The sequence below is a fragment of the Carettochelys insculpta genome, chromosome 1 (genome assembly GCF_033958435.1).
Source record: "Carettochelys insculpta isolate YL-2023 chromosome 1, ASM3395843v1, whole genome shotgun sequence".
Taxonomy (NCBI): Eukaryota; Metazoa; Chordata; order Testudines; family Carettochelyidae; genus Carettochelys; species Carettochelys insculpta.
Window position 1 is genome coordinate 211776377 of NC_134137.1, and position 24094 is coordinate 211800470.

Here is a 24094-nt window from a genome sequence, read left to right on the forward strand (position 1 = left end):
GTGAGTTTTCGTGGGATAGACCTACTTCTTCAGACCATAGCCATACCAGAACAGATTCAGTATCCAAATCCAAATTTGTCAACCTTGCTTACTGTTTTTGGTTCTCTATGCCTTAAATATTGAGTCTGTTCTGGTCTGGCTATGGTCTGAAGAAGTGGGTCTATCCCACAAAAGCTCACCACCTAATAAATTTCTTTTGGTAGTCTTTAAAGTGCTACTGGACTTCTTTTTTGTTTTGATCGTATATAGGCTAACATGGCTATCTCTCTGTTACTTTTTTACATGCAATGTAGGGGGAAGAGTATGCTTCAAAAGATAGCTTTTCAATACAGCACTCACCTATAATTAAATTTATTTTTCCCAGTTCTTTTATGTAACTACTTTTTGCATTTGTCAACACTATTAAATCTATGAAATGCAAATGCTTACAGTGTAAGAAAAGCAAGAGTGTTTCATAATGAAAAATCAGTCCAATATTTAAAAATAAACAAGCATTTTTAAAAACCATTTATTTTGAAGTCTTGATTGCATCATGCAAGATACAAAAATTGTTATTAGAAAACCTGTATAATCACACACAAAAGTAAAATCACAGTAAAATAAAAGTAGGATCACAGGAAAAATACATAATTCAAAGCATCTATTTCTGGTATTTTTATGTTTTTAAATTAGATTACAAGTTTCTTGTAGCTGTAATCTGCACAAAAATTAAAAGTTATCCCTTGTGACAAGTTTAATCTTTCCTGATTCTTTATATCAAATCTGCACGTTAAAACTAATAAAATAATTCTAGAGCATCCATGTTGCCTGTGCATACCATAAAAAAAGAGTTACATATCCTTTCATGCTGGATACAGGATTTTGAAAATGCAACATTTTCTGCAAGCATAACTTATTCATTCATATTTTAATTTGTTTGCTTTTGCTTCATTGCTTTTAATATGGTTTCTTCAATTATATTAACAATATGGCACTTAAATCCAGAATACTAAAGGAACTGTATGAAGACTTCCCTGAAATCCAGGTAGTAATTTATTTTTATATAATAGTCAAGGAATATAAATTAGTTTTTAAGTGAGAGAACATTTATAAGGCGCATGCATTAAAAATAGGTCTTTGCCATGCTTGTTACTTTAAAGTTTATTTATATTACTGTTTTAGTATGGGCTCTCACAAATTGCCTTTCTTCCTGCTTTACCCTATTCTGCCTAATTCTATGCCATTGTATACTTTGAACAGCTTCACTTGCTGAGGTCAGTGGGAGATTTTATTCTGACTTCCACTGGACAAAGCTTTCACCTATTGATTTCAGTAGGGTGTTCAACACAATGTGTTAGCTTTAGACTAGGATATCTGTTGAGAAATTGCTACTGCCACCAGACAGAGAATATGCAGAAAACTGATGGCAAAGTTAAGTCTCAACTTTGTCTACATGTTTAAACTGTGAGAGAGTCCATATTTGAGAGAGTACTTTGTTTTACTTTACATAAATGATTTTATATGTACGGTTTGTGCAACCGGCAATGAGCAGAATATTGTAGCAACTGAATTATATTTAAATTTAGAAAGAATTTTGGCATTGTTTCATTACACAAAGCTAAAGCACAGCTTACAATTTGAGATTATTCTTATACAAGAATCAGGTAAATCTTTGGCTCTGTAGAAATACTTTTAACTATTAAGGCAATAATTACATGTATTGTAGGCTGGTGTGTTTGGGTTTTTGATTTTATTATAAAATATATTTAAGTACAAATTTTAAAAAGCCAGCTAAATTACTTATAAATGTCAAATACTGCATAGTAAAAATATATACTATTACACCTTTCTGTTCATTACTAAAATGTTTGCATACCTATGAGCACACCCAAACAATTCTGTGAACGGTTTAGTTTGTATTTGTATCTTCTGTATAAAATTGGTTAAAAAAAAAAGTACTACTGACCCAATATACCATACGTAAGTTGACATGATTACCTGTTGGAACACTATAACATTTTTAATAGCTTTAGTTTTGTTTGTTTTTTTGCTACTATAATGATTCACTAGAAGAAATAGTCTTACTTTCACTTGTGTGTATGAAATCCTCTGAGAGTTTGTGTGTACATCATAAGGAGGGTACTCATGAAAGTTAATCAATATTGCATATGGCTTTTCAAATTCACTTGCATATGGCTAAATTCATGTATAAGGTTATTGCAATATGCCTTGTGAATGAACATTTGCACCATTTTATTATAACATGAAGTGGGTGTAGCCTTCTGCTCCTGTAACTATGACATCCATCCATATCCTCATGGCTTCTGGTGTTGGAGCAACCATGTAATATATTCGGTCATGAGTTTTAACGCTGAAAGTGAGTAATGGGTTAGGACTCTAAAATAAAGAAGAAGTAACACAATCAGTTGTATGAAATAAGACCAGTTTACTGACAGCGACTAAAATCCTGTACTGTGAGACTTAAGGAAAGAGCTAGTTAAGCTACGGCTAACTTCACATTTCACACTGAATAGAACAGGATTTCCTTAACCCCATCCTCATATTTCTGGCAGGAAATAGTGGTATTTCTCAGTATTCAGGTCCAGTGCAGAAAGACTGTATGACTTATTCCTAAACTGAGGGGCAATACGTGGGACCATGCAGTTGCATCATCTTTAAACCACAATTATCTGCCCCTTGTTCACCTGGCTGCAGAAGTGATCACAAGCAAATTTTCATTCTTAAATTCCACATCTCGAAGATTAATTGAAACAGTTCACAGTCCTTCCCAATTGCACAGGTTAGTCAGAGAGATGCCCTTGCAGGTTCAAAATCAAACTAACTCCTATCTTGAGTAAGAAATACAACTATATCCCCTGATTTAGACCACCTGTAGCTGCAGCTCTAATAACCATTGACTTCACTGCAGCCAGGATTTCTCATCCCCAGAGAATCTCTGTATATGTGCAATCAAATGTATTTTCAGCATATGGGCTTAGTGGCTGAAACAGAAGGTTCCTTGTATTTGTGTCTCAGCTGCCAAGTCCTCCCCAAGAGGTACTGCTACTAGATACTCCACTGCCATCTCTCTTTCTTCCAAATATGGGTGGTGGTATAGGATAGGGATTTACTGCAGAAACTTGCATTTTCCCTGTGCACAGAAGTAAATCTCTAAGTCTGGGAGTAGGCTCTGTAGCTAACTGCTGTTTTCTTTATATAATGGAAACTCCATTAAAAGAGGGCAAATCTAATTGTTCTATCTTTTTGTCTTCAATCTCTGATAATTTTCTAATATTTATCTGAAGGATAAGATCTGACTACCCAGTGGCATTGTCTGGAAAAATCTAAAAAGTCTCTTGGACTGGGACTATTGGAGCAGAGGTAGCTGACTGCTGACCCTAATACTTAGAATGGAAAAAGCATATATATAATTTTTTTAAAGTAATAAACACTATCAATCTTTTGTGTGGTTGGTTGAAGTATATTAGTATCCTCATGCTCTAGTCAGGGAATGTAAACTGGGAGACTAATTTTTGCCCAAAGTCACGAAGGGATTTAAAGGCACAGCAAGGATTAAAACTTGTATGTTCCTGGCCCCTTGTCCAATCATACTTTGTTTTATGTATAGAACTAACAAAAGCATGTATGTAAGAGACAAGGTGCGTGAAGTACCTCCAGTTATTGGACCCAATTCTGCTGGTGAAGGAAACAAGCTTTCAAATTTATGCAGCTCTTAAATAAATATTCTGTTCCACCTTGTATTTAACTATGACACTCAATGCATGTTTTCTAGACCTGAAGACCATGACATCTGTATAAGCTTGGAAGCTTGTCCATCTTAATGACATAAATTGGTCCAATTAAAAATAATCTCACCCACCTGGTATCTCTTATTGTGGGACTGACAGAACTACAACAACACTGCATGCAAAATTGTGTATGGCAGTTATCTCCCTGCCTACTTTATCCATACAATCTGTGCTTTTCCATGTTTTGTGATTATTTTTAAAGCTCTGGGACACAAATTTTATCTGCCTGTACAACATCTACCACATTTTGGGTGATGATATAGGATAATTAATAAAAATAACAAAAATAATGTTTACCTTATTTGCATTTTTTAGATGATCGTAATAGACTTCTTCAATGGCTTGGAAATATATTACTCCTTTTAGTTTAGTTTCATGCTTGTCTGCAAATAAGAGAGAAACTGTGTTTTGAACACTGAAACACACAATATACCATGGTTGAATTTGCATGTTCACTCAGTATTATCAAAGATTGCATACTAGCACTTTCGTTTGTAAAATACTTAATGGAATCTTCAGCCCATCTTTTCAGTTGCATAACATGCTTCCAGTAGATATAATTGCACACAAAGTTAAATACAATGTTTAGTAGAACGTTGTTGCTAAAATGATACAACAAAATGTACAACCTATAGCCTTACCAGAACAGAGTCAATTCTGATTTGTCAACCTTGATAACAATTTTTGGGCCTCTGTGCTTTATATATTCAGTCTGCTCTGGTAAGGATATACATCTGAAGAAGTGGGTCTGTCCCACGAAAGCTCATCACCTAATAAATTATTTTGTTAGTCTTTAAAGTGCAACACGACTGCTCTATAGTAACATCATAAAGCAATTTCAAGCCTGTGATTTTTAGGTTCAAAGATAGTAGTAATCTAGATGTTGTTTTTGAAATTTATTTCTGAAGTTTATTTATTAGATTTCCTTAGCCTCAGAATGACAGAAGCTGGTTGCTCTTTGTTTTAAGTATCTTTAGGTATACAACATGTAAAACCAAGCATCCAGGGTGCATCTGTCATAAAATGATGGTGATCATAGTCACAAGAAACAATGTCAAAATATGAGATATTAAGTTAATAAAAATGGGTTACAAAGGCAAGTAATTAATCTGCTTTTTAAAATAAGTTGAATTTATTATGCTTTTCAAACACTGTAACTAAGTCTCTTCACTTAGGAATTACAATCTCTGTGATATACCTTGGTTGTTAGTGGATTCTAACACCAGTCCATTAAATATGCTTGCAAATATGTCTTTTGTTTAATATAGTACCTTTCTCTTGTTAAACGCTCTGCTGTAATTCACATGTGGGGGATACAGTTGGGGAGAGAGAGTTTTCAAGCCTACCAGCTTAGCTCAGCCAATTCACTATCAGAGGCCATTGTTGTCTTTGTTTATTCACTCCTGGGGGAAAGAAGCTTGAGGCACCATCAGAAAAGAGATTCCCAAGTGATTTTTTTTTTCTGGAAAGGGGGCTTGTGCACTTGGGTGGTGGCAGCTACTGACTGATTCCATAGAAATTGGAATCAGGAAGAATCTTCTGTCTGTGGAACATTCAGAGACAAGGTTTGGCTGCTTCAGGAGGCTAGCTGGCCCCTTTTACCTACAGAGTATCAGGGTGGGAGATTAGCTGTGACAATCTTTCACTCATTTGTGAATGTGTCTATATTACAAGATAAAATCGATTTTAAGTCAGCCTGGTTTTTGCAAGTGCCTGTCCTCACTGTAAATTCCATTAGCTCGATTTATGGAGCATGAAAATCGACATAATATCGAAATCCTAAAAGCGTAGTAACCTGACGGGTGTAGCGTTCAGTTTAAATTTAAAATTGTGAATGAAGGGTAGTGAGGAAGCATCATGTCTTTAAATCAAATACATTAGCCTCCACAGCTGCCCTGTATGTGCCCCACAATGCTCCCCAGTTCTCGACTCTGGCCTCTCACATCTCCACTTCTCTCAGGTATGGAGGAATTAGCCAACAGGAAGACTGTTACAATTCGGCATCTGGAAGCTGGTGGATGTAGGTTCATGAGAAGCTGAAAAATCTTCTTTCTTTTTCTTTGCTAATAGCACGGCTGTGGGGTCTGTGGTTCTGTGTATACCCCTGCTGGCTGCCTTTTTTTCTGTGATGCCTGGTGCCAGCTGCTGGTTCCCCATACCATGGGTCAGCTAGGCTGTGGGTGCGGGTCATACTTGTCTTGTAAGATGAGAAACTTCTTCTCAGACATTTACATGTTGTCCTGACCCCCACATCCCCTCCCTCCGGAGGCACCACGCAGTCTGGAACACTCCTGTGCGCAGCCTCATCATGTGGCTTGACCCTGAACCAGTAGAAGGACATGCTGTGCAAGGTGCCCGGCAGCTTGTGCATGGTGAAGGTCGATTTTGTGGGCAGTATGTGGGAAAGTGAAGATGCTCAAAATCGAATGGATAAAACTCAGCATTATGTAATCAATTTTAATAAAATCGATTTTATCTTACATGGTAGATGCAGCCTGTGTCTCATCTCAGATTGCAAACAGAACAGGAGGAAGGAGAACTATAGAGGTAGGCATGGGTGGGAGGGATATGTGTGAGTATGTAAATAAAATACCCAGCCTAATGGAGCCCCTTTCCAATAGCGGATTTGAAATGCTCCATAAGAGCATTAACAGTTAATAACAAATTAATAAGAAAATGGTGTAAATGGCACTTAACAATAGGACCTACATGAAAAAAGCTGGGATGGGTTCCACAGAAGAATTCAATCCTGGATGAAGGAACACAACTTACCTGCATAATACGAAAATGTTCTCTTGCTTCTGTCAAAAACAAACCACCTCTTTTTCCATGTTTTAATTTTCCCTCCCATCTTAATCAGGAAGCCTCGACAGGTCTTCTCAGTGAGTGAGATGTGGTAACAGGTCTCTATGTTGTGACCAGCTGTTTCAATGTGAGCTCGTAGATCAAAATCTTCCTTTCTGATTGGCAAGTAGCGAGTCAAAGGGCGGGCCTAACACAAAGCAAAAAGGATATTCCATTAAATCTTTCATCTTTTTTCCTTCTCTTTGCAATAAGCACCTCAAAAGTATGAACAGTGCCCATGTTCAAACTATGAAGATAGCAAAGATTAAATTTGTGTCTTCAGTCTTGGATTCTTTTAAAAGAACAGACACGTTTTTGCAATATGTACCTATGTCAATTGTTGAATACTGCCATAGAAAAGTTGAGGCTTTTTAGCAGTGAATATAAGTTTCTCAAAATCATCTTTTAAATAGGAGTTTTTTTGTTTTTTTTGTGGCAGTGGGGTGTTAAGGAACAGAAGTGTGTGGCAGAATATCTGTGACAGCTCTGGGAAAAGAACTTTGACTGTGTGATCTTGGACAAGACACTGAACTGTTTTGTGCCCGTTTCCATATCTATGAATTGGAGTGATATATAGCGAACTTGTTAATGTTTTTCCAGTGATTTGCATTACAGGTTGTACCTCCTAAAACCAGCACACTCTGCTCCAACAACGACCCTGATCTGGCAGGACCAGAAAGCTGGGAAAGGAGAACAACCAGAGCTGACATCGTGGCAACCCCTTGGGGGCAGTAAGGCTGGGGCTATAACCAGTGTGCTCTGGCAGCCTTGCAGAGGACAGTGGGGTCAGAGCTAGACGCAACTTCCTCTTGATAGCTGCATGGGGCTGAGCCTGGAGCCAGCGTCCCCTGAGTAGCCATGTGGAGCTGGGGTGCTGGCATCCCCAGGCAGTCACGCAGAGCTTGGGCTGGAGTTCTTGGATCCAGCATCCCCTGGCAGGGCTGAAGCACTCGGGCACAGCGCAGAGCCAGGGCTGGAGCACCAGCGCCCCCCCCCAGCAGCTATAGAGGACTGGGACCAGAGCACAAGGGAGCTGGAAGTGGTGACAAGCTGAAGCTGAAAAGTCCCAGCCAGAGGGCCAGGACTGTCAGCTGGGGAGCAGGACCCAGTGGAGCACATTAACCTCTGGCAAACTCCCTCATTCAGGACTCAGGTTCTGAGCGTACAAGACTAGGAAGATGCAAGTTGTATCAGCATAAAGCCAGAATAAAGCCAAAGGATGAGAATAAACTGAGTCAAATCCATAGTCAGTTTTACCATGTTACAGCAACTGAAATACTTAATTTTATATCAAATTATGCGTGATTACTCATCTATAGTCTAGCTGTTTGCAACGTAATGCAGAAACAGTTCAGCTCTACCCTAGAAACATGGAGAAGACATGAAAGTAGTATGGAGTGCTGACTATACTCAGTCATAGGCTTTTCATCTGAACTATTACGACAGTTGAACAGTGTCTTGCTGATAGTGGGATGTGACAGAGTGAGATGGAGGAACAACCTGGAGTAAAACAAATATGAACTTTCTCAGCTGAGAATATCTGCTAGCATTATGTGACACAGATTAATTGTTTATAGGTATTACTATCACTGCAATCTGAGCTGCTTCTACATACAGGGCTGGTCTTTTTATATTGTGTACATTTGGTGCCCTCTGAAATTGTACTTCATTGTACTGAACAAGCTATAGGTAGCTTTGACTTCTGCAGAACATAGTCCTCCTACCTGTTTTTAGTGTTTGAGGTACTAGCACTGAAGTGAAAAGTAAAGCATGTCAGGAAGCACTGAAGTGAAAAACCCACAATCCTGAAATTGTCTCTCTGTGGGTAAGTGACAGAAAAACTTGCAATTAAGTATACGGTTATGAATTACTGCGTCTCTCATATAATGTTGGCAAAGTAAATGTTCATCATTCCATTGAAGAGGCTGTGTATAGAACATTGGTTTGAGCATTGGCCTGCTAAACCCAGGGTTGTGAATTCAATCCTTGAGGAGGCCATTTAGGGATTGGGGCAAATAGATGTCAGGGATGGTGCTTGGTCCTGCCAAGAGGGCAGGGGACTGGACTAGATGACCTCCCAAGGTCCCTTCCAGTTCTAGGAGATATCTATCTCCACTTATTTAAAAAAAATTGGGGGGAAATAAAATCTTCTGTTCTTTTCAAGAAAATATTTGGAAGAGGAAAACTCACAATCCAATGTCTGCTACATATAAAAAGGTTATTGTGTACTGTCACAAAATTAATACTCTCAGAAATGTTCATTATGCAACGTAGTTGTGATACAGACTGCACAATTCTGCCTTGACTGGATTCAGTGATGAGCCTTATAGGATTAATACAGTATGCCACACATGCACAAGAAGCATCTGTTGGCAGAAGTCACTTTTGGAAGTGATTTCCCTGCAAAACTCCTGTCGTGTCTACACATAAAAGTGGATCAAAAGAGCAATCCGCTCTGTGGACAGAGAGTGGTCGGACAGCCCAGCCTTCTCTGAACAGAATGACTGACCGGAAGCTCTGCAAACTGGAAGGGCTCCGGAGCGTCTACACAGGTGTTTTGTTGACAGACAGTTGTCAAGACAGGTGTTATACCTGACTGGGGAAAGGTATAAAAATGTCGGCAGATGTGCCAGGTTTTGTAAACAGACTGTCAACAAAGCATATTTTGCATGTGGGCTCTCTGTGATTTTTCCTGAAAAAGGCCCAGTTTTGCTGGGAAAAGCCTCTCATGTCGCTGTAACCTGTATGTACAATGCCAGTGTAAACGAAAAGTGATACCTATGTGAATATTTGTTGATTTAGATTTAAATAACTAAAAAGATATCTCTCCAGTCCCCTGAGAGACCACTGACAAAATCTTAGCTGTTTTAAAATAATCAGTTCAACAGGTTTTCAAGCAGCCAGCCACCTACAGAAACTCTTTTCCTTCCCTTTATCATTGTGGGAAGTTTACCATATAACTGTTTCAGTGTGTACATGGCAGATACTCAACACACCTGTGCTCTTTGTTTCTCACGTATTTTGACTTCCTTTTCAATTAATTTTTGCCGCTGGCTAGTTTCTTCTTGTAATCTTTTCTCTAGTTGCTCTCTGCGACGCTTTTCTTCTTCCAGGGCTCGTTTTTTGGCTTCCATTTCCCGTTCCTATATACGACAGTACACAAAGTTTAAGCCACAGGCTACGTAAAACTATGTTTGATAACTATTAAAAGTAACCTGATCCCACACAGAGCTCCTGCAAGCCCCTCAGTAACTCCCAGGGAGCCAAGATCATATGCAAACTGGACGGGGAATGAAGATCAGAATCACATATGAATAAGGTTATAACAAACTTGTTTTCCCTACTAAACCTGCATGGGAGTAGGGGACTTTGTCTGGGAACCTCATAATGTCCGAAAATCTAAACCTAGAGTGTGGCAAATAATGATTTATTGGCTTGTTATGTAAAGAATGATCTAAGGCAAAAGTGAAGTTTTTAAGGGGAACACTATTACCTGGAGCACTGGCAACCACAAGCAACATTGTAGTCTACCACACCATTTGGCTACAGAACAGTTCTCCCAATAAAATAAATAAAATCCATATCTGCATTATGTCATGGTAATTGTGCTAAGACTGTGGCAGCACTAATCATTCCAATTTCACCTTTCCACCCCCTACAAATCATGGTGTAAACAGTTGTCCCACCACTTGAACATGGTATTTAGTGCTCAGTATAGCCAGCCCTAGCTTTATCAGGAACTGACTTACTGCAGCCTCATCTGTTATTTTGGCAATGAGGGCAACTCGTTGTCGAAGTGTTAATATTTTCTCAAAAGAGGGTCAAATATATGCCTGAATTCTGAAAAACCTAGATGCTACAATGTGAAATGGAATGAAATGCTACCACTTATCAAACATTGTGCTGCCTGGGATTTAACTTGATTTAATATTAGGAGACTGAAATACAACTTTAAATCTTCTGTGCCCAATGTAAATGTAAACAAATATCACCAATGTCAATTCTAAAGTGCAGTATTATTTTGTTTCATATCAAAGCAGGTTTTGTTTTCAAGTTTTGTTCTTCACATTTGTCACTTAAAATTTGAAACTAGTGGCTGATTTTATTTTAAGCCATCTAAAGTTATTACCTCAAGTCCAGCAATAGGCACTGGTTTAATATTACTAGTAGATTAAGGCTGTTCCTTTTGAGAAAGTTTACTTCACTTTCCAGGGATTCTCCTTGTCTCCTAGGCTAGTAGAGTATAAGAAATCCCATAAAGATGGGATTGGTAAGCATGTACTACTCATTAGCCACCCCTTTAGCAGGTGAAGGAACAATATTGATTAGTGCTTAAAGGATTTCCATCCATCTCAGCCACAGAAATATAACTGGCGCACAATGGGTCAGAAATGGATTCCAGGGAGACAAAGTTGGGGGAAGTAGAAAATGAATTCTTCAGGGGTCTCTTAGACAATTACAATTTAAGAATGGCTAAATGAAATGTGTACAGTAGATCCCCAACATACATGGAGGTTGTGTTTTTGCGCAACCCCATGTAAGTCAAATTTTGTGTTACTCGGAGGGGAGCAAGGATACTGACCAGCACAGCAACACTGGTCAGTTTCTCCACTCCTGTGAGTGGGGGTGGAAATGGAACCTGGCTTGGGGCTGTCTGTGGCTCACAGGAGACAGGAAACTGACCAGCACTGTAGCACTGGTCAGTTTCTCCACTCCTGTGAGTGGCAGGGAGGTGGAGCCTTCCTCTGGGCTGCCTGCTGCTCACAGGAGACAGGAACCAGGTGCCAGCTCCCCCCACCCTGAGTCACATAAAACTGAGATACGCACAACTTGAGCGTTCATATCTCAGGGTTCTACTGCAATATCTGAACAAAGTTTCAGTTATTAACCTCTGCCAATGAAATGTTTAGATTACCCTAGATTCAAGCAGTCGTGTCTTTTCAGCATGAGCTTGTTTCAGAAGTCGCTCCATCTCTTCTATTCTCGCAACATTTGACGTGCTGGCACTGTAGAACAAACAAACAAGCAAACAAAAACAAACCTACTAAGAGCACAGTTGAAGACTGATTGGACAGGGTCTAACTGAGCTCAATGACTAACTTTCTGTCGTGCCTCCTCTGTTATTTTGACTGGTTCTGAGGGAAACTCATTGTCAAAGCATTAATTTTATAGAATAACTTTGGATAATTTTAGAATACAGTTGATAACAATTCTGGTCCAATTAAGTACAGCTAGTCCCAAGTACAAATTGTGTATTAAGTATAACATACTCTCTATACATATAGTCTCAGAGTATCCAAAAATGTAGACCCGAGGGTTTGTGGTTTGCCCTCTCTTTAACACATGGATCTAAGAGGTCACTTACCAAACCATAGGACTTATTTACTAATCCCCTTCATTGACACCAGTAACCATCTAAAATATCAGTAAGTGGCACTGAATGACAGGACATATAATTCCATATTCTGAAAGGCTCACTTCTGTGTACTGAAGATAGGAGAGAAAAGCTGAAGGACCTATTTTAAGCAGCAAGTCTGAGCAGGTCTAGTTTGTGTTTGTCTGTAACTGGTGTAAAGTGGGGAAAGGTTCATGAGTTGCAACAATGTCTAGTTATGTAAAATTGTTTAAGAAAGGCTGTAAAGAAGAGACAGGCTGAATTAAATTTTAGCAGAGGGGGTCTACTGATACCACTCCAGGAGCGTGTTAAGAGGAGAAGGAGGTACCAAAAATGACTACACCAAAATTGGTGCTTTGGAAATTAGGCCCATATGGTGAACAAAATAGTGAGAGGATGACTATTTCACCCATCAGCCTTCTTGGTGACCCTGAAAACTGGATTTAGAGAAGAAAAATAGCTTCTACTGCAGGTACTGCAGGAGGATCTCTCAATGTGAAATCCAGACCTTGGCAAATAATGGGGACAACCCAATCGTTGGACCAATAACAAAAAGATAACAGATTTTGCTGCAGCAGATTACTACACTTTCAACTCACTATGAGTATGCAGTGTTGCACATTGGACTGAGTAACAATGATCACATTTGCCCCTGTTCTACAGCAATTCCCTATCCAAGGCAATCAGCTTTGTCCCTGTTAGTTCTGAAGATTCTTAAAAATAAAAGTCTTGTTAGAGGTGGTCTTAGAACATATTTAAAGCCCAACCCAGACCTGAACATGAGTCCAGCATAGCCAACCTGAACATGACCTAAGAGAGCTGAGTTGTTATCAAAACTGACCTGCCCCAAACTTGACACTTCCCCCAAACCTTGGGGCCAAGCCTAATGGGGGCTACCCATGCCCCAGGGTCCATGCCTGCAATTTTTTCCAGTCACTTTTTGGCCCTTGAGTTTGGAGAGCTGTCAATTGCTGTTTTGCTGTGCATGCTGCCAAGACAGAAGCACTGTAACTCATCAGCACATTCACTGGGTGGCTTATACAGAGTGCAGTGAAGTGACAGTCAGCAGGAGTGGGGTATGCATCTACTGCCATTCCAACCTCATGGGCAAAAGGAGACAATCAGAGATGACCCAACCCTCCAGAGCTGAGCTCGGGTTGTTTTCACATCCAACACTTGCAGTTGGGTCCTGCCAGGTTCAGATAGGGTTGTAAGGCTGTAGTCTCTCTTTTCTGATACCTTATACAGGAAAACATAAGTTACCAATGGTTCATGGGATTCTTCATTTTCATAATCTAATGAACAACCTTTCAAAATTTATGCTTCATTAATTTGAGCACTGGGGGACTTCAGGTACTCAAAGAAATTAATGCCTCTCTCTCAAAATTATTTCTTTTACATATATGTGTGTTAGAAAATAACATTATTGACTTTTCACCTAGAGCTGGACATTGCTGAGAATAAGTTTAAAATACCCCCCCGAGACCCTGTAATTCATTTTGTTTAACGGTCTGTAATCTGTATAGAAGGTGAAAAAGACATCTGTAATCTATAAAGGATCAACAAAATGTCCCAAGTATCTATCCACATTAACTTTATCTGGTGAGAAATCATTTGATCCATAGTGTGTAAATAACATATTTAGAAATTAGGCTAAAATTTCAAAAAGAACCTCAGGGAGTTAGACACTCAAATATCTGAAATTCCACAGGAGCCTAAGTCTGTTAGATATCTTTGAAAATCACAGCCTTCAGTTTCTGTATGTAAGCTGGTGTGTGGATAACATACATACTTGGTGCCTCCATTAATGAGAATTTCAGTGTAAGTTAACCATAGCAAAAAGCCAGGTTCAGATTTCCTTACTAAGTAGCGTACAGAAAGCGTCACTGAGGCGCTGCTTAGCCCAAGTACGGCCATCACAGTCTGGCTCATCTGTGAGCAGACATTGCTTCCCTTCATTAATATACATTAGAAAGAAAAGCTTAAAATTATATTTGTCAATCACACATAGCACATAATGAAAGCTCTATAGTCATTGGAGCAACATTTCCATCTGTGAACATACAAACCTCTGTTAGGTACATACATCTGTCTCCTATATTGCAGTTCACTGCTATAAATAAAAGCACTGTAATGTATTTTGATCCTTAATATCTACTTCCAGCAACTAACCAAGCTCTGTATTACATTTAAGTTGGTAAATACAATGCCTATTCAAAGGGCTATTTCTCACACTGCTCCACAACATCAGTAAAAACTCTCAGAGCACTGCAATAATAAAACAGTGGCAATCAAAGTACTTCCACCACAATGGGATACTCAGAAGAAAGGGTTGTCAACTTGCTGTTTTCAGACCCCAGCTGCTGTGCAATTTTATTTTTAAATAATAACAGATATTGCTTTAATCTCTAGTGGTTAAATTGATATGATCCTAAAATAAGAGAAGCACAGAATGGATACCAAGAACTCTTTTTAAATTCTGATTTGGAGAGGGGAGACTAGATAGCTAGCATGCCAAGAGATCCCAAAATTTCAGAAGTCCAAGCCCCTAATGAAGCAACATATTGGACACGGGTTATGGTTACACGATAGCACTCTGTCAACAGAAGTCACTGTTGGAAGAGATGTCCTGAAAAAACTTCTGTCACCAGAGTGTGGCCACACACAAAAGAAGAGTACTCTGCTCTGTTGATGGAGCAGCCAGATTACCCAGCTGCTCTCTTGACAAAACAGGCAGCTGGAAGCACGGCAGGCAAGGCTGTCCATTGTTCTGAATGCAATGTCTGTTGAGAGAAGACCTCCCAGCGCATCCACACAGCTTTTTTGTTCACAGAATCTGTCAATAGAAGCATTATACCTCATAGCTGAGAGGCAGAGTGCTGCCAGCAAAAGTGCTGCATTTTGTCTACAAACTGTCGGCAAAACACATTTTGTCGACAAACTGGGGTTTTGTTGGTAAAACTTGCTTGTGTAATCATAGCCAGGGAGTGAAGCAATTGTGCCAAATCCACTAAAGCATGCAGAAAGTCAACTCCTCAGTAAGTTTAAAACCTAACTGTGACGCTGATTCTGTGTGACCTTAAACAAGTTATTTAACTTCTCCATACTTCAATTTTCCATTTGCAAAACTCATATTTGAGATGTGAATTAGTTAAACTGATTTGCAAATAGCACTATCCAAGAGCTGAAAAATATTTCTATCCAATTCGTGCAGATTTTCTTAACAAGTTCTAGCTTCTCTTTCTCTCCTTAATGAGATGTAATATAGGGATACGTACTTCCAATGTTTACAATTTGTTCTTTTATATCAGTTTCCATTAAGAACAAAATGAAACATTAACATTTACCTGGAAATATTATCAGGTGAGCATGCAGATATGCTGGTCTCCATACTATCCGAACTGTCTAAGCTTAATGTGTCAAATGCATAGTCCTTGTAGCTATGATCGGGATAATGGAAGCTATTCAAATACACATTAGATTCAGATGCAGTTCTGCTGTAGAATTCAGGAGATTTCTGCCTTTGTTCTTCACATATATGCTCATGATGATACCCTACAGAGTCAAATAAAAGAAAAATAAGCTTACCTAATTTTTAGACTTAATATTATCAGTACTCAATATTCAGTGTTCAGAAATAGTTGCAGAAGCATTTTGAACATCATCTTAATCTAAAATTTTACTGTGACTATAATAGTGTGGTTCTAAATAATTTAATAGAATAATCATAAACTTGCAGAAGATTTATTAAAACTGGTTTTATTGTGACTGATCCTTTCAACGCTTGTAAAATTAGTTTGTTGGCTAAAAATTTGCTGTGACAAATATTGCAACCCCATAAAAGTGTCCTTGGGGACCATTGTATTAAATTTATTAATGGTTTCTGTGATAAGGTAGACTACTGAGACTGTAGACGACTCCAGAAAAATTACATCTTCTGGGGTGGCTTACATATGCTGATTCACACTGGGTTTTTTTAAACACTCAAAGGGTTTCTTGTGTTAAAAGCTGAGTTTAAACTTATTTCTGTCTTTTTAATTCAGCAAACTGGTTGGAGAGGATAGAGTACATTTCCAACACTTCCTGAAGGTGTAAAGACTTTGACCTACCAGGATCCTAGAGGATTGATGGGCAATTTCTGGTTCATTCTGTAAGTGGGTAGATTTGTTTATTGTTTGTATTATGGTATCTCTGTAATGCTTTCTACCTTAAGAATACATGCTTGCTATGAAAGAACTGTGTGGTAACTTGAACCTGTTGGCAATACACAGTTTGTATACATCAGAGAGAAAGTAATGCACAGAGGCTGGCAATTAGGCAGACTGATTTGTTGGGGACATGACACAATTTTTGGCAGGGACCAGTGAAGCCTTATAATTGCCAGTCAGAAGGGAGTGGAACATGAATGCCCAACCAGACACCAATGACAGGTAGAGGCCCGAGACCTGAGCTGGCACTCCTGGACTGAAACACAGGGCAGGTGGGATGGGAGTCTTTAGGACTCCCAGTTTTGTTTAAATGTATTCTTGGAGGTATCATCACATGACTTGACTTTAATTATAGCTTAATCTTTAATTCCTGGAGATTCCAGGACAATCAGGGAGAGTTGGCAACCCTCTATAGTTACTTTGATACTGAAAGAGCATAATTACAGTTAGCTATCTAAATCACTGCCTAATTGAAGTGCTTTAAATTTCAGAGATGCCAAGTACCTGCAGCTCTCACCTAAAATCAAATTTTATTTTTGCTGTAATGACATTTACAAACCAAGCCTCGTTATATGCTGAAAATAAAGAGTGTGTCTGTTAAGTAATCCTGATTCATGTTACTAAGGCATCTCCCTAAAACTTACTACAAGTTGAACCTCTCTAGTCAAATTCCCTTGGGACCTGACTTGTGCCGGAAGAGAGAATTTGCTCGACCATGGGAGGTCACTATTGTCTAGCACATTATCAACACTTCAGCTGCTTACTGGACTCTTAGAAGACATTTAGGGGTAAATTACAACTAAACAACAGCACGGAAAACTGAGAGGCAATGTGGCATGGAACACTGAGAGCCAGGACTGGTGGCTGTAAACAAACTTTATGGGAGCACAGGAAACTTGGCCACACCCATGAGAAGTCAACTTCCAGATAACTAAAATCATACTGTATTATAGATGTTACCAGATGAGAGAGTGCCAGATTAGATAGGTTCAGCCTGTAGTCCTCCTTAAGATCCCATGAACCAGATATTTGTAACCTAAGATCCTCATGAAATACTTCATTTCCTGAGTGCATGGGTGTTTCAGTTGTCGTTTAAAATTCATTATAAAACCACAAGTAGTTTCTGCTTCCTTTGAACAGCCATCATATATGTACAAATGGTAAGCATGCAAATAGCAGTCTTAGTTCTTGTCCCATGCAAACACACTGTTTGTAATGCTTTTTTTTTAAAAAAAAAAGTCACATTAAATCATGATTATGTACATCACAATGGTGGATTGTAATTATTACCTTATAGCATTTACCTTCTTGGATGCAGACCATTTAGTCTATTGTGGTTTTAACCAAATGATTTTGAAAACTTTTTAAAATAAAGCTGCAGCGTTTATAAAGCATGCAAGAGATTATGTTCATGCAATCCAGGGACTTGTCTACATTAAGTGGCAATGCACTCTACAGGGGTGTGATATCTAAAGTGCAACTACATGATGCACGCTAACTGGCTTTGTAGACCCAGCTGGCATGAATTAAAAGTACCCTAGTGCACATTAAGATAATACTTCTTTACTACATTTAACAAACTAAAAACATTCTAATGCATGCGAGGAAGATCTACACAGAGTAATTAAGTGTGCAACATATTGGCAGGCTTGAGAATTCACTCTGCCCTCCCCACTCCCCCCATGCACAGAGTCACGCCATATAGATGAGCATTTGATTCATAAGGAGGTATAAAGGAGCATGCCAGTTTGATGCATAAATATTTTCTATAAAACCCCTCTTAATACCTGTATGATAGTATTGTATTGCCAACATTGGGTCATAGATTACTTTCCATTTGAGACAACATCTTGTGCTTTGATTCTTGAAAACTTCAGACTACATTGTGCATAACCCATGATAAAATAAGAATATGCAGTAGAGCAGGAAATGAACAGCACGGCCGTGGCCACACTAGTCCTCCCTTTCGGAAGGGCTGTGGTAATGTGGCACTTTGGAATATGCTAATGAGGTACTTCCAGGAATATGCAGCGTCTCATTAGCATAATGGCAGCTGCGCGCGCTTCGAAAGTGCCCATTTCAAAGTGCACGCAGCCCATGTAACCGGGGGCCTTTCGAAATGACCCCCCTGATTTCAAAAGCCCCTTCTTCCCATCTGGTTTTGGGAAGAAGGGGATTTTGAAATCAGGGAGGTTGTTTCGAAAAGCCCCCAGCTACATGGGCGGCATGCTTTTGAAAACCAGAAATTTCAAAGTGTGCGCAGCTGCCATTATGCTAATAAAGTGCTGCATATTCATGGTAATGCCTCTTTAGCATATTTGAAGTGCCACATTACCATAGCCTTTCCCAAAGGAGGGGCGAGTGTGGCCATGGCCCACCAGTTGGAATGTATGAAAATCTCTCTTGAATCAAGACAGTCACACAATTTGCTGATTCATATGTATTAATCCAGATAAGAAATTGTGTAGGAACTCTGCCCCATAATATTGTATACATTTTTATTAGTCACCATTGTAAATGACTTGAGAAATACTAATCTGGAACATTTTCCATGGTAACTTTTAGTAATGTGTCTTCTTCCTCTGGTTCTGTATGTGTACATGAGTCAGTTTGGTTGTGGGATAGTTTGTAAGGCATGACAGTTAGAAGCATTCTATTTTAAAGAGTAAAATATTGCCACTGCAGAGTCATAAAAAAAGAACACTGCTCAAAAATGTATCAGAATTGTGCATAGCTCACACCAAACCATAAAATGGTGCTATTTCATTAAGGAAAGCATGCACTGCACACATCTCCAACATATATTATTTCTCTATTCCTCTCAGCTACTGAATGTCTTCCTATATACAAATAAAGCTGATTGCCAAGATGCTAACAGGATTGTACTTGTTGTTCAAGAAGATTCCAAATTCCAATGGAAATTCACCTGAATTAGGTGAGGGAGGAGCAAAACATGCTTCACACACACACACACACCAGCTGTGATAACACCATGTAGCATGGCCTCTATAATAGATTTGTATGCATAGTTTGTTATAAATTATGAGAAATGCTGCTATATATTTCTAACATTTGATAAAATTACCTTTAATACTTGGACCTTTGAAATGACTAATTGATCCTTTCAAAGGGTTTTCAATTGTCCATTATGAAAAGAGAAGGAAACAGAAATTACTGGAAGGAGAAATATTATTCTAATGGGCCCAAGTTTATTAATATAGATTGCTGTAAAACTTTAATTTTACTTGAAAAAATAAACCTTTCCCATATTTCACTAGAAAAAGACCAAACCCTATTTTTTATATCCAGAACATAAAACATGCAGTACAGTAAACTATTTAAATCTTGTTGATCATTAAAGGAAAGGATTTTAAACTGTTCTGGTATGAAGGCTTTCTGTCATCTGTAATTATCTTCCACCCTCTTCACACAGAATGTAAGACTTGTGACAGGCATGAAAATTTACAGTATTATTTCAAAATGGCATGCAGGAAAAGGATAATTTACAGCTATGAACACATGTTGAAAGAAGCAGTGTCATTTCCTGTGCAGAAAAATTACACTATTATAATCATTTTTAAAAACTGCTCCTCCAATTGAATCTATGCCAATATAACTCAATGACAACCAATATCTCTTTCTAATTATAGCATGTAAGTCATGTATTCACCTACAGAAAATATGTTCCCCTTTTTCAGTTGTACATTAAGAGGCAGGCAGTTTACTTAATTTCATTGCTAACACAACTCAGCATCAGCTTTTCATTGCACCAAAATACAACCTACATGCATTACAGCCCCTCGCTGCTTACCAACCACAATCTTTTTGTGATCTGATATACTCAAGGCAGACCCCTGACGTTGAAGTCAGGATGATAACAAATGAAACTAAACCTTTGAGAAGGGACTAATGAGAGCTTCATGTTTATTATTTAGTTATTTCAAACAAAATACAAAAAACCCTTAAGACATGAGATGTCCAGGATCAAAAGTCAAGCAAGAAATATATACTATAAAGAAAGCATCTGTGGTTTGCAGGCATTTTTGCAATTAAGCTGCCTCAACCACAGAGGCTGCTATTAAAAATAGTAAGTTCCCACTCCCGGTAAGATGTCGATGCAATAGTCTGCCCCTTTCCCATTGCTTTCCTGGGGCTTGCAAGAAAGCCTGAGATGTAAGATGGTGATATAACATAAAAGAGCAAAATTAAGGTTCTTAAAATAACAACAATAAAAAAATAATTTTAGTAACTGAGCGGTTAAGTCAAAAAATACATACGCAACTACAAAGCCAGTTCATTAAACACACCAAGCCCAACAGTTCCTATAAATCCACAAGTCTACTAACACTGAATAATAGTGAAGTCACAGCTATTAACTTAAGCTGCTTTCAAAAGGAACACTGTCAAGTATTTTTTAAAACTGATCTTTTAGAAAGCTTTCTTCATTTCTTTTATAGCTTTAGAATGTTAAAACTAACATCTCTTTTTGTGGGTTTTGTTTTATTTTGTTTGCACGTAAGCCATACAAACCCATTTTTGTATGGAGCAATATTCCAACATATCACTGTGGGCTTTACTTTTCTGTCCTCAAATATAAATCAGCCCAGCTGTGTGAACGTAGTCCTATTATTTGTGCTCCACTTGTTTGGTTCTGATGCACAGAGCAGAAATATAAGACTAATGCATTGGCAGTGGCTCTTCAAGTTGGAGAACTTTTTTTTCAATTTATTTGCAAAAGCTTTTTTTAGAAAGTGGTAACCTGTGGAAGGCTTTCTACTACATTACAACAACTTTAAACTTTACACAGATTTTGATCCTGAATTACTTGACAGTGTCTCTTTACTCAGTGACTTCAACAAAACACCTCAAGAACACACACACACAGACAGATAAAAGTGTGTTCTCATACCTTTTTTGGCTTTTCCTGAGTTTGATAAGAAGAATAAAAACAAAATTATATTCTATCATTTTAAGAGTATTTTTCCCCCTAAAACTAGAGTCTACTATTTTAAAATAGAATAAATCATCTCAGAAGAGCTTGCTCTTACAAGAGTGCTTAAACTACCTATACCTTGTACGTACAAGTTTGAGGCTGTGTCTACACTAGCCTCCTTCTTCGAAGGGGTCGTGGTAATCAGCCTGAGTGGACAATACTAATGAAGTGCTGCTAATTCTCCCAGTAGCAACTTTGAAGTTGCAAAAATTGTTTTGGAATAAGCGCACTTCGAAGTTGTGAGAGTACTTCAAAGTGTCTGCGGCTATATGGCATGCTGGTGCTTTTGAAGTTTGCAACTTCGAAGTTGCCATAGGGAGAATTAGCCTAATGAGGTGCTGCATATTCATTGCAGCACTTCATTAATATTCTCCACTCAGGCTGATTACCATTCCCCCTTCAAAGAAGGGGGATAGTATAGACACAACCTGAGAGAGCTAAACTGACATACAGTAAACTCTTTTATATCCAGCATTCTATCATCTGGAACTCTAAATAACTGGCATTTTAACCAAAAGTAAATTTTAGTTACATTTTCCATAAGTATAGTATAGTGAAAGTAAATACAAATAAATACAGCAAATACGCAGTGTAAGTTTACAGTATACATTGCTACTATTGTTGGTAAATAAAGTATTCAGCATATATTTTTGTTCCTTAATATCTCATCTTGTTTTTCTTTAGCATTATGCATTGCTAGGTGTACCTTTCTATTATCCAGCATATCTAGCTATCCAGCAACCTCCCAGTCTCGGGGCTGCTCAATATGAAAGAGTTCACTGTAACAGAAATTGGAGATGAAAAAGGCCAGCTTTATTATCTTGGTCACACCCTGGAAGCTGTTGATAAGTGCTCACTACACAGCATGCTTTCCAGTATTGTGCTTTTTCTTATTTTTTTTAACTCTCAAGCAATGCTGTTTGTAATACACCCTTTGGCTATGTCTACACTGGCCCCTCCCTTTCAAAAGGGGTATGCAAAATTATTTGGAAAATTAGGAAGAAGGGTGCTTTCGAAAGCACAGCTTCCTTTCGAAGGAACTCTGTCCACATGGCTGCTTTGGCTTTCAAAAACAGCACTTCTGGAAAGGCGAGTGGCTGCAATTAAGCAAATAAGAAACTGAATATGCAAGTCAGTGTCTCATTTGCATTTTGATCAGCTGTTTTTGCATGCCCCTTTTGAAAGGGAGGAGCCAGTGTAGACGTAACCTGTGGGAGATTACTCCACAAACCAGTTTGATCGGGTTATTGTCAAGTCTCACATTCCTACTTCAACCACGCCACCCAATATACGCACAGGCTAAATCCTAGGGGAGTCCCACTGAAGTTGCATAGGCTCAAAGGTTCACTCTGTTTTCCTCAGAACAATTATGTTCCTCTCTTTCAGGTGGCTGAAGTTTAAAATTATCTTTATTGTAAACATCTTAGTTTTAAACAGGATGTCTCATTTACCTAGTGATAGCTCTGAAATCAATTCTGTGTATACCAGAGTTGTACTTACACCACAATCCTTGAGAAATCCACCAAGAATGTCAGCTAAGAAACAGTTTTGATTAATGATTAATGCAAAAATATTTAATGTGACAAAACTCTATCATCTCAGAAAATAGTTTGCTAATATAATATCAGTTATTTCTTCAAGTTTAGCTTTCTAAGCCAAGTTACTAGTCACGCACGTTTGGATGTGTTTGGAATTAAGGCTACTTTCATACATCTGTTTATTCAAAATACTTCCAAATGAAAAGCATTGCTACCTGGTCTTAAATTTATTTGCAGGCACTTCAGATGAGGCATCAGCTGCACCAGAATCAATAAATACAAAGCTGCAATTCTCACATGACATTTAAATCAGTCCTCTTTCCTATCTGTTGCATTCCTGCATAAAGCCAAGCAGCTTGATGATATGGATAACACGATCAAATTGAAGTGAATATGAAAGTTCTCCATTTCCTGACTTTGGTGAACTTGAAACAGTCATCTTTAAATTTACATTCTTGGATATTTACATTTACTTTTTTGTGGTAAGTCAAGTAGAAATTGGAGAGAGAAAAATCAATGAAAAATAATTTCAATTTAATTTAATACTACTGTAGAAAATAATTTCTGAATTAGCTTAAGCTGTCAATTTCTCTGGAAACATCTGAATATACTTTCTAAAGAATAGCCTATACACACACACACGGGTATCTCTGGTCTAAGAATTTTGGCCCTAAGAAAGCACTGAGAACATTAACACATTAACAGCACATCAACTGTATTTAATATTCCAATTGGTGTAACACTATGTGATGTTTATGGTGCATGCTCTAAACAGGATTAAAAGATATTCATCATATAAAGCTATAATTCACCACTGACATAAGCATATATAATGCCAATCAACTGAATGGGATTGTGCATGTTTATGCAAGCAATAGACAGACTGTCACTCACAACACATCATATTCAGCACAGAAACCCACTGGAATGTCAAGCTTGTCAGCTGTTGGACAGAAGACAAATAAGTAAATGATGCTTTAGTATGCATCATAAGTTTAAAGTATTAGAATCTACTTATTACATATCCTGTACTAACAAAATGAATTTACTGGGAGAACGGCAGGGAATATTAAATATTAATACATTATTTTACTTTTTAAGAAATCTGAATAATTTATATGGGTTTTCTCTTGATTTGTCCATTTGAACCGAATGAACAGGCACAATATAGACTTATATCTGTCTTTTTTATTGGAGGGAAATGAATCTCTTCTGGGGTTCAGAGTTATTAAGAAAAATGGGAAATATGTATGAGATCAACTCATCAGTCCTCCTACAACAGCAGTATATAACTTCCCCAGGTAGTCAATAGCTTGTTTGCAACCAAA

At 38.2% G+C, this 24094-nt stretch overlaps 1 protein-coding gene across 4 annotated transcripts in view; it reads right to left on the minus strand.

Annotated features, from left to right (window-relative positions):
- Positions 1–478: 478 nt before the first annotated feature.
- Positions 479–24094, minus strand: part of PHLDB2 (pleckstrin homology like domain family B member 2) — a 125383-nt gene continuing 101767 nt past the window's right edge. For 3 of the 4 annotated variants that reach the window (XM_074998749.1, XM_074998740.1, XM_074998732.1), the window contains 6 exons: positions 15375–15582; positions 11548–11638; positions 9629–9775; positions 6561–6780; positions 4086–4171; positions 479–2376 (listed from right to left, as the gene is read on the minus strand). In XM_074998749.1, the coding sequence (XP_074854850.1) occupies positions 2236–2376; positions 4086–4171; positions 6561–6780; positions 9629–9775; positions 11548–11638; positions 15375–15582 (893 nt within the window). In that variant the 3' untranslated portion in view covers positions 479–2235. Of the gene's footprint in view, positions 2377–4085; positions 4172–6560; positions 6781–9628; positions 9776–11547; positions 11639–15374; positions 15583–19320; positions 19357–24094 lie in introns of all 4 variants that reach the window. The other variant, XM_074998725.1, reaches the window with a different exon arrangement.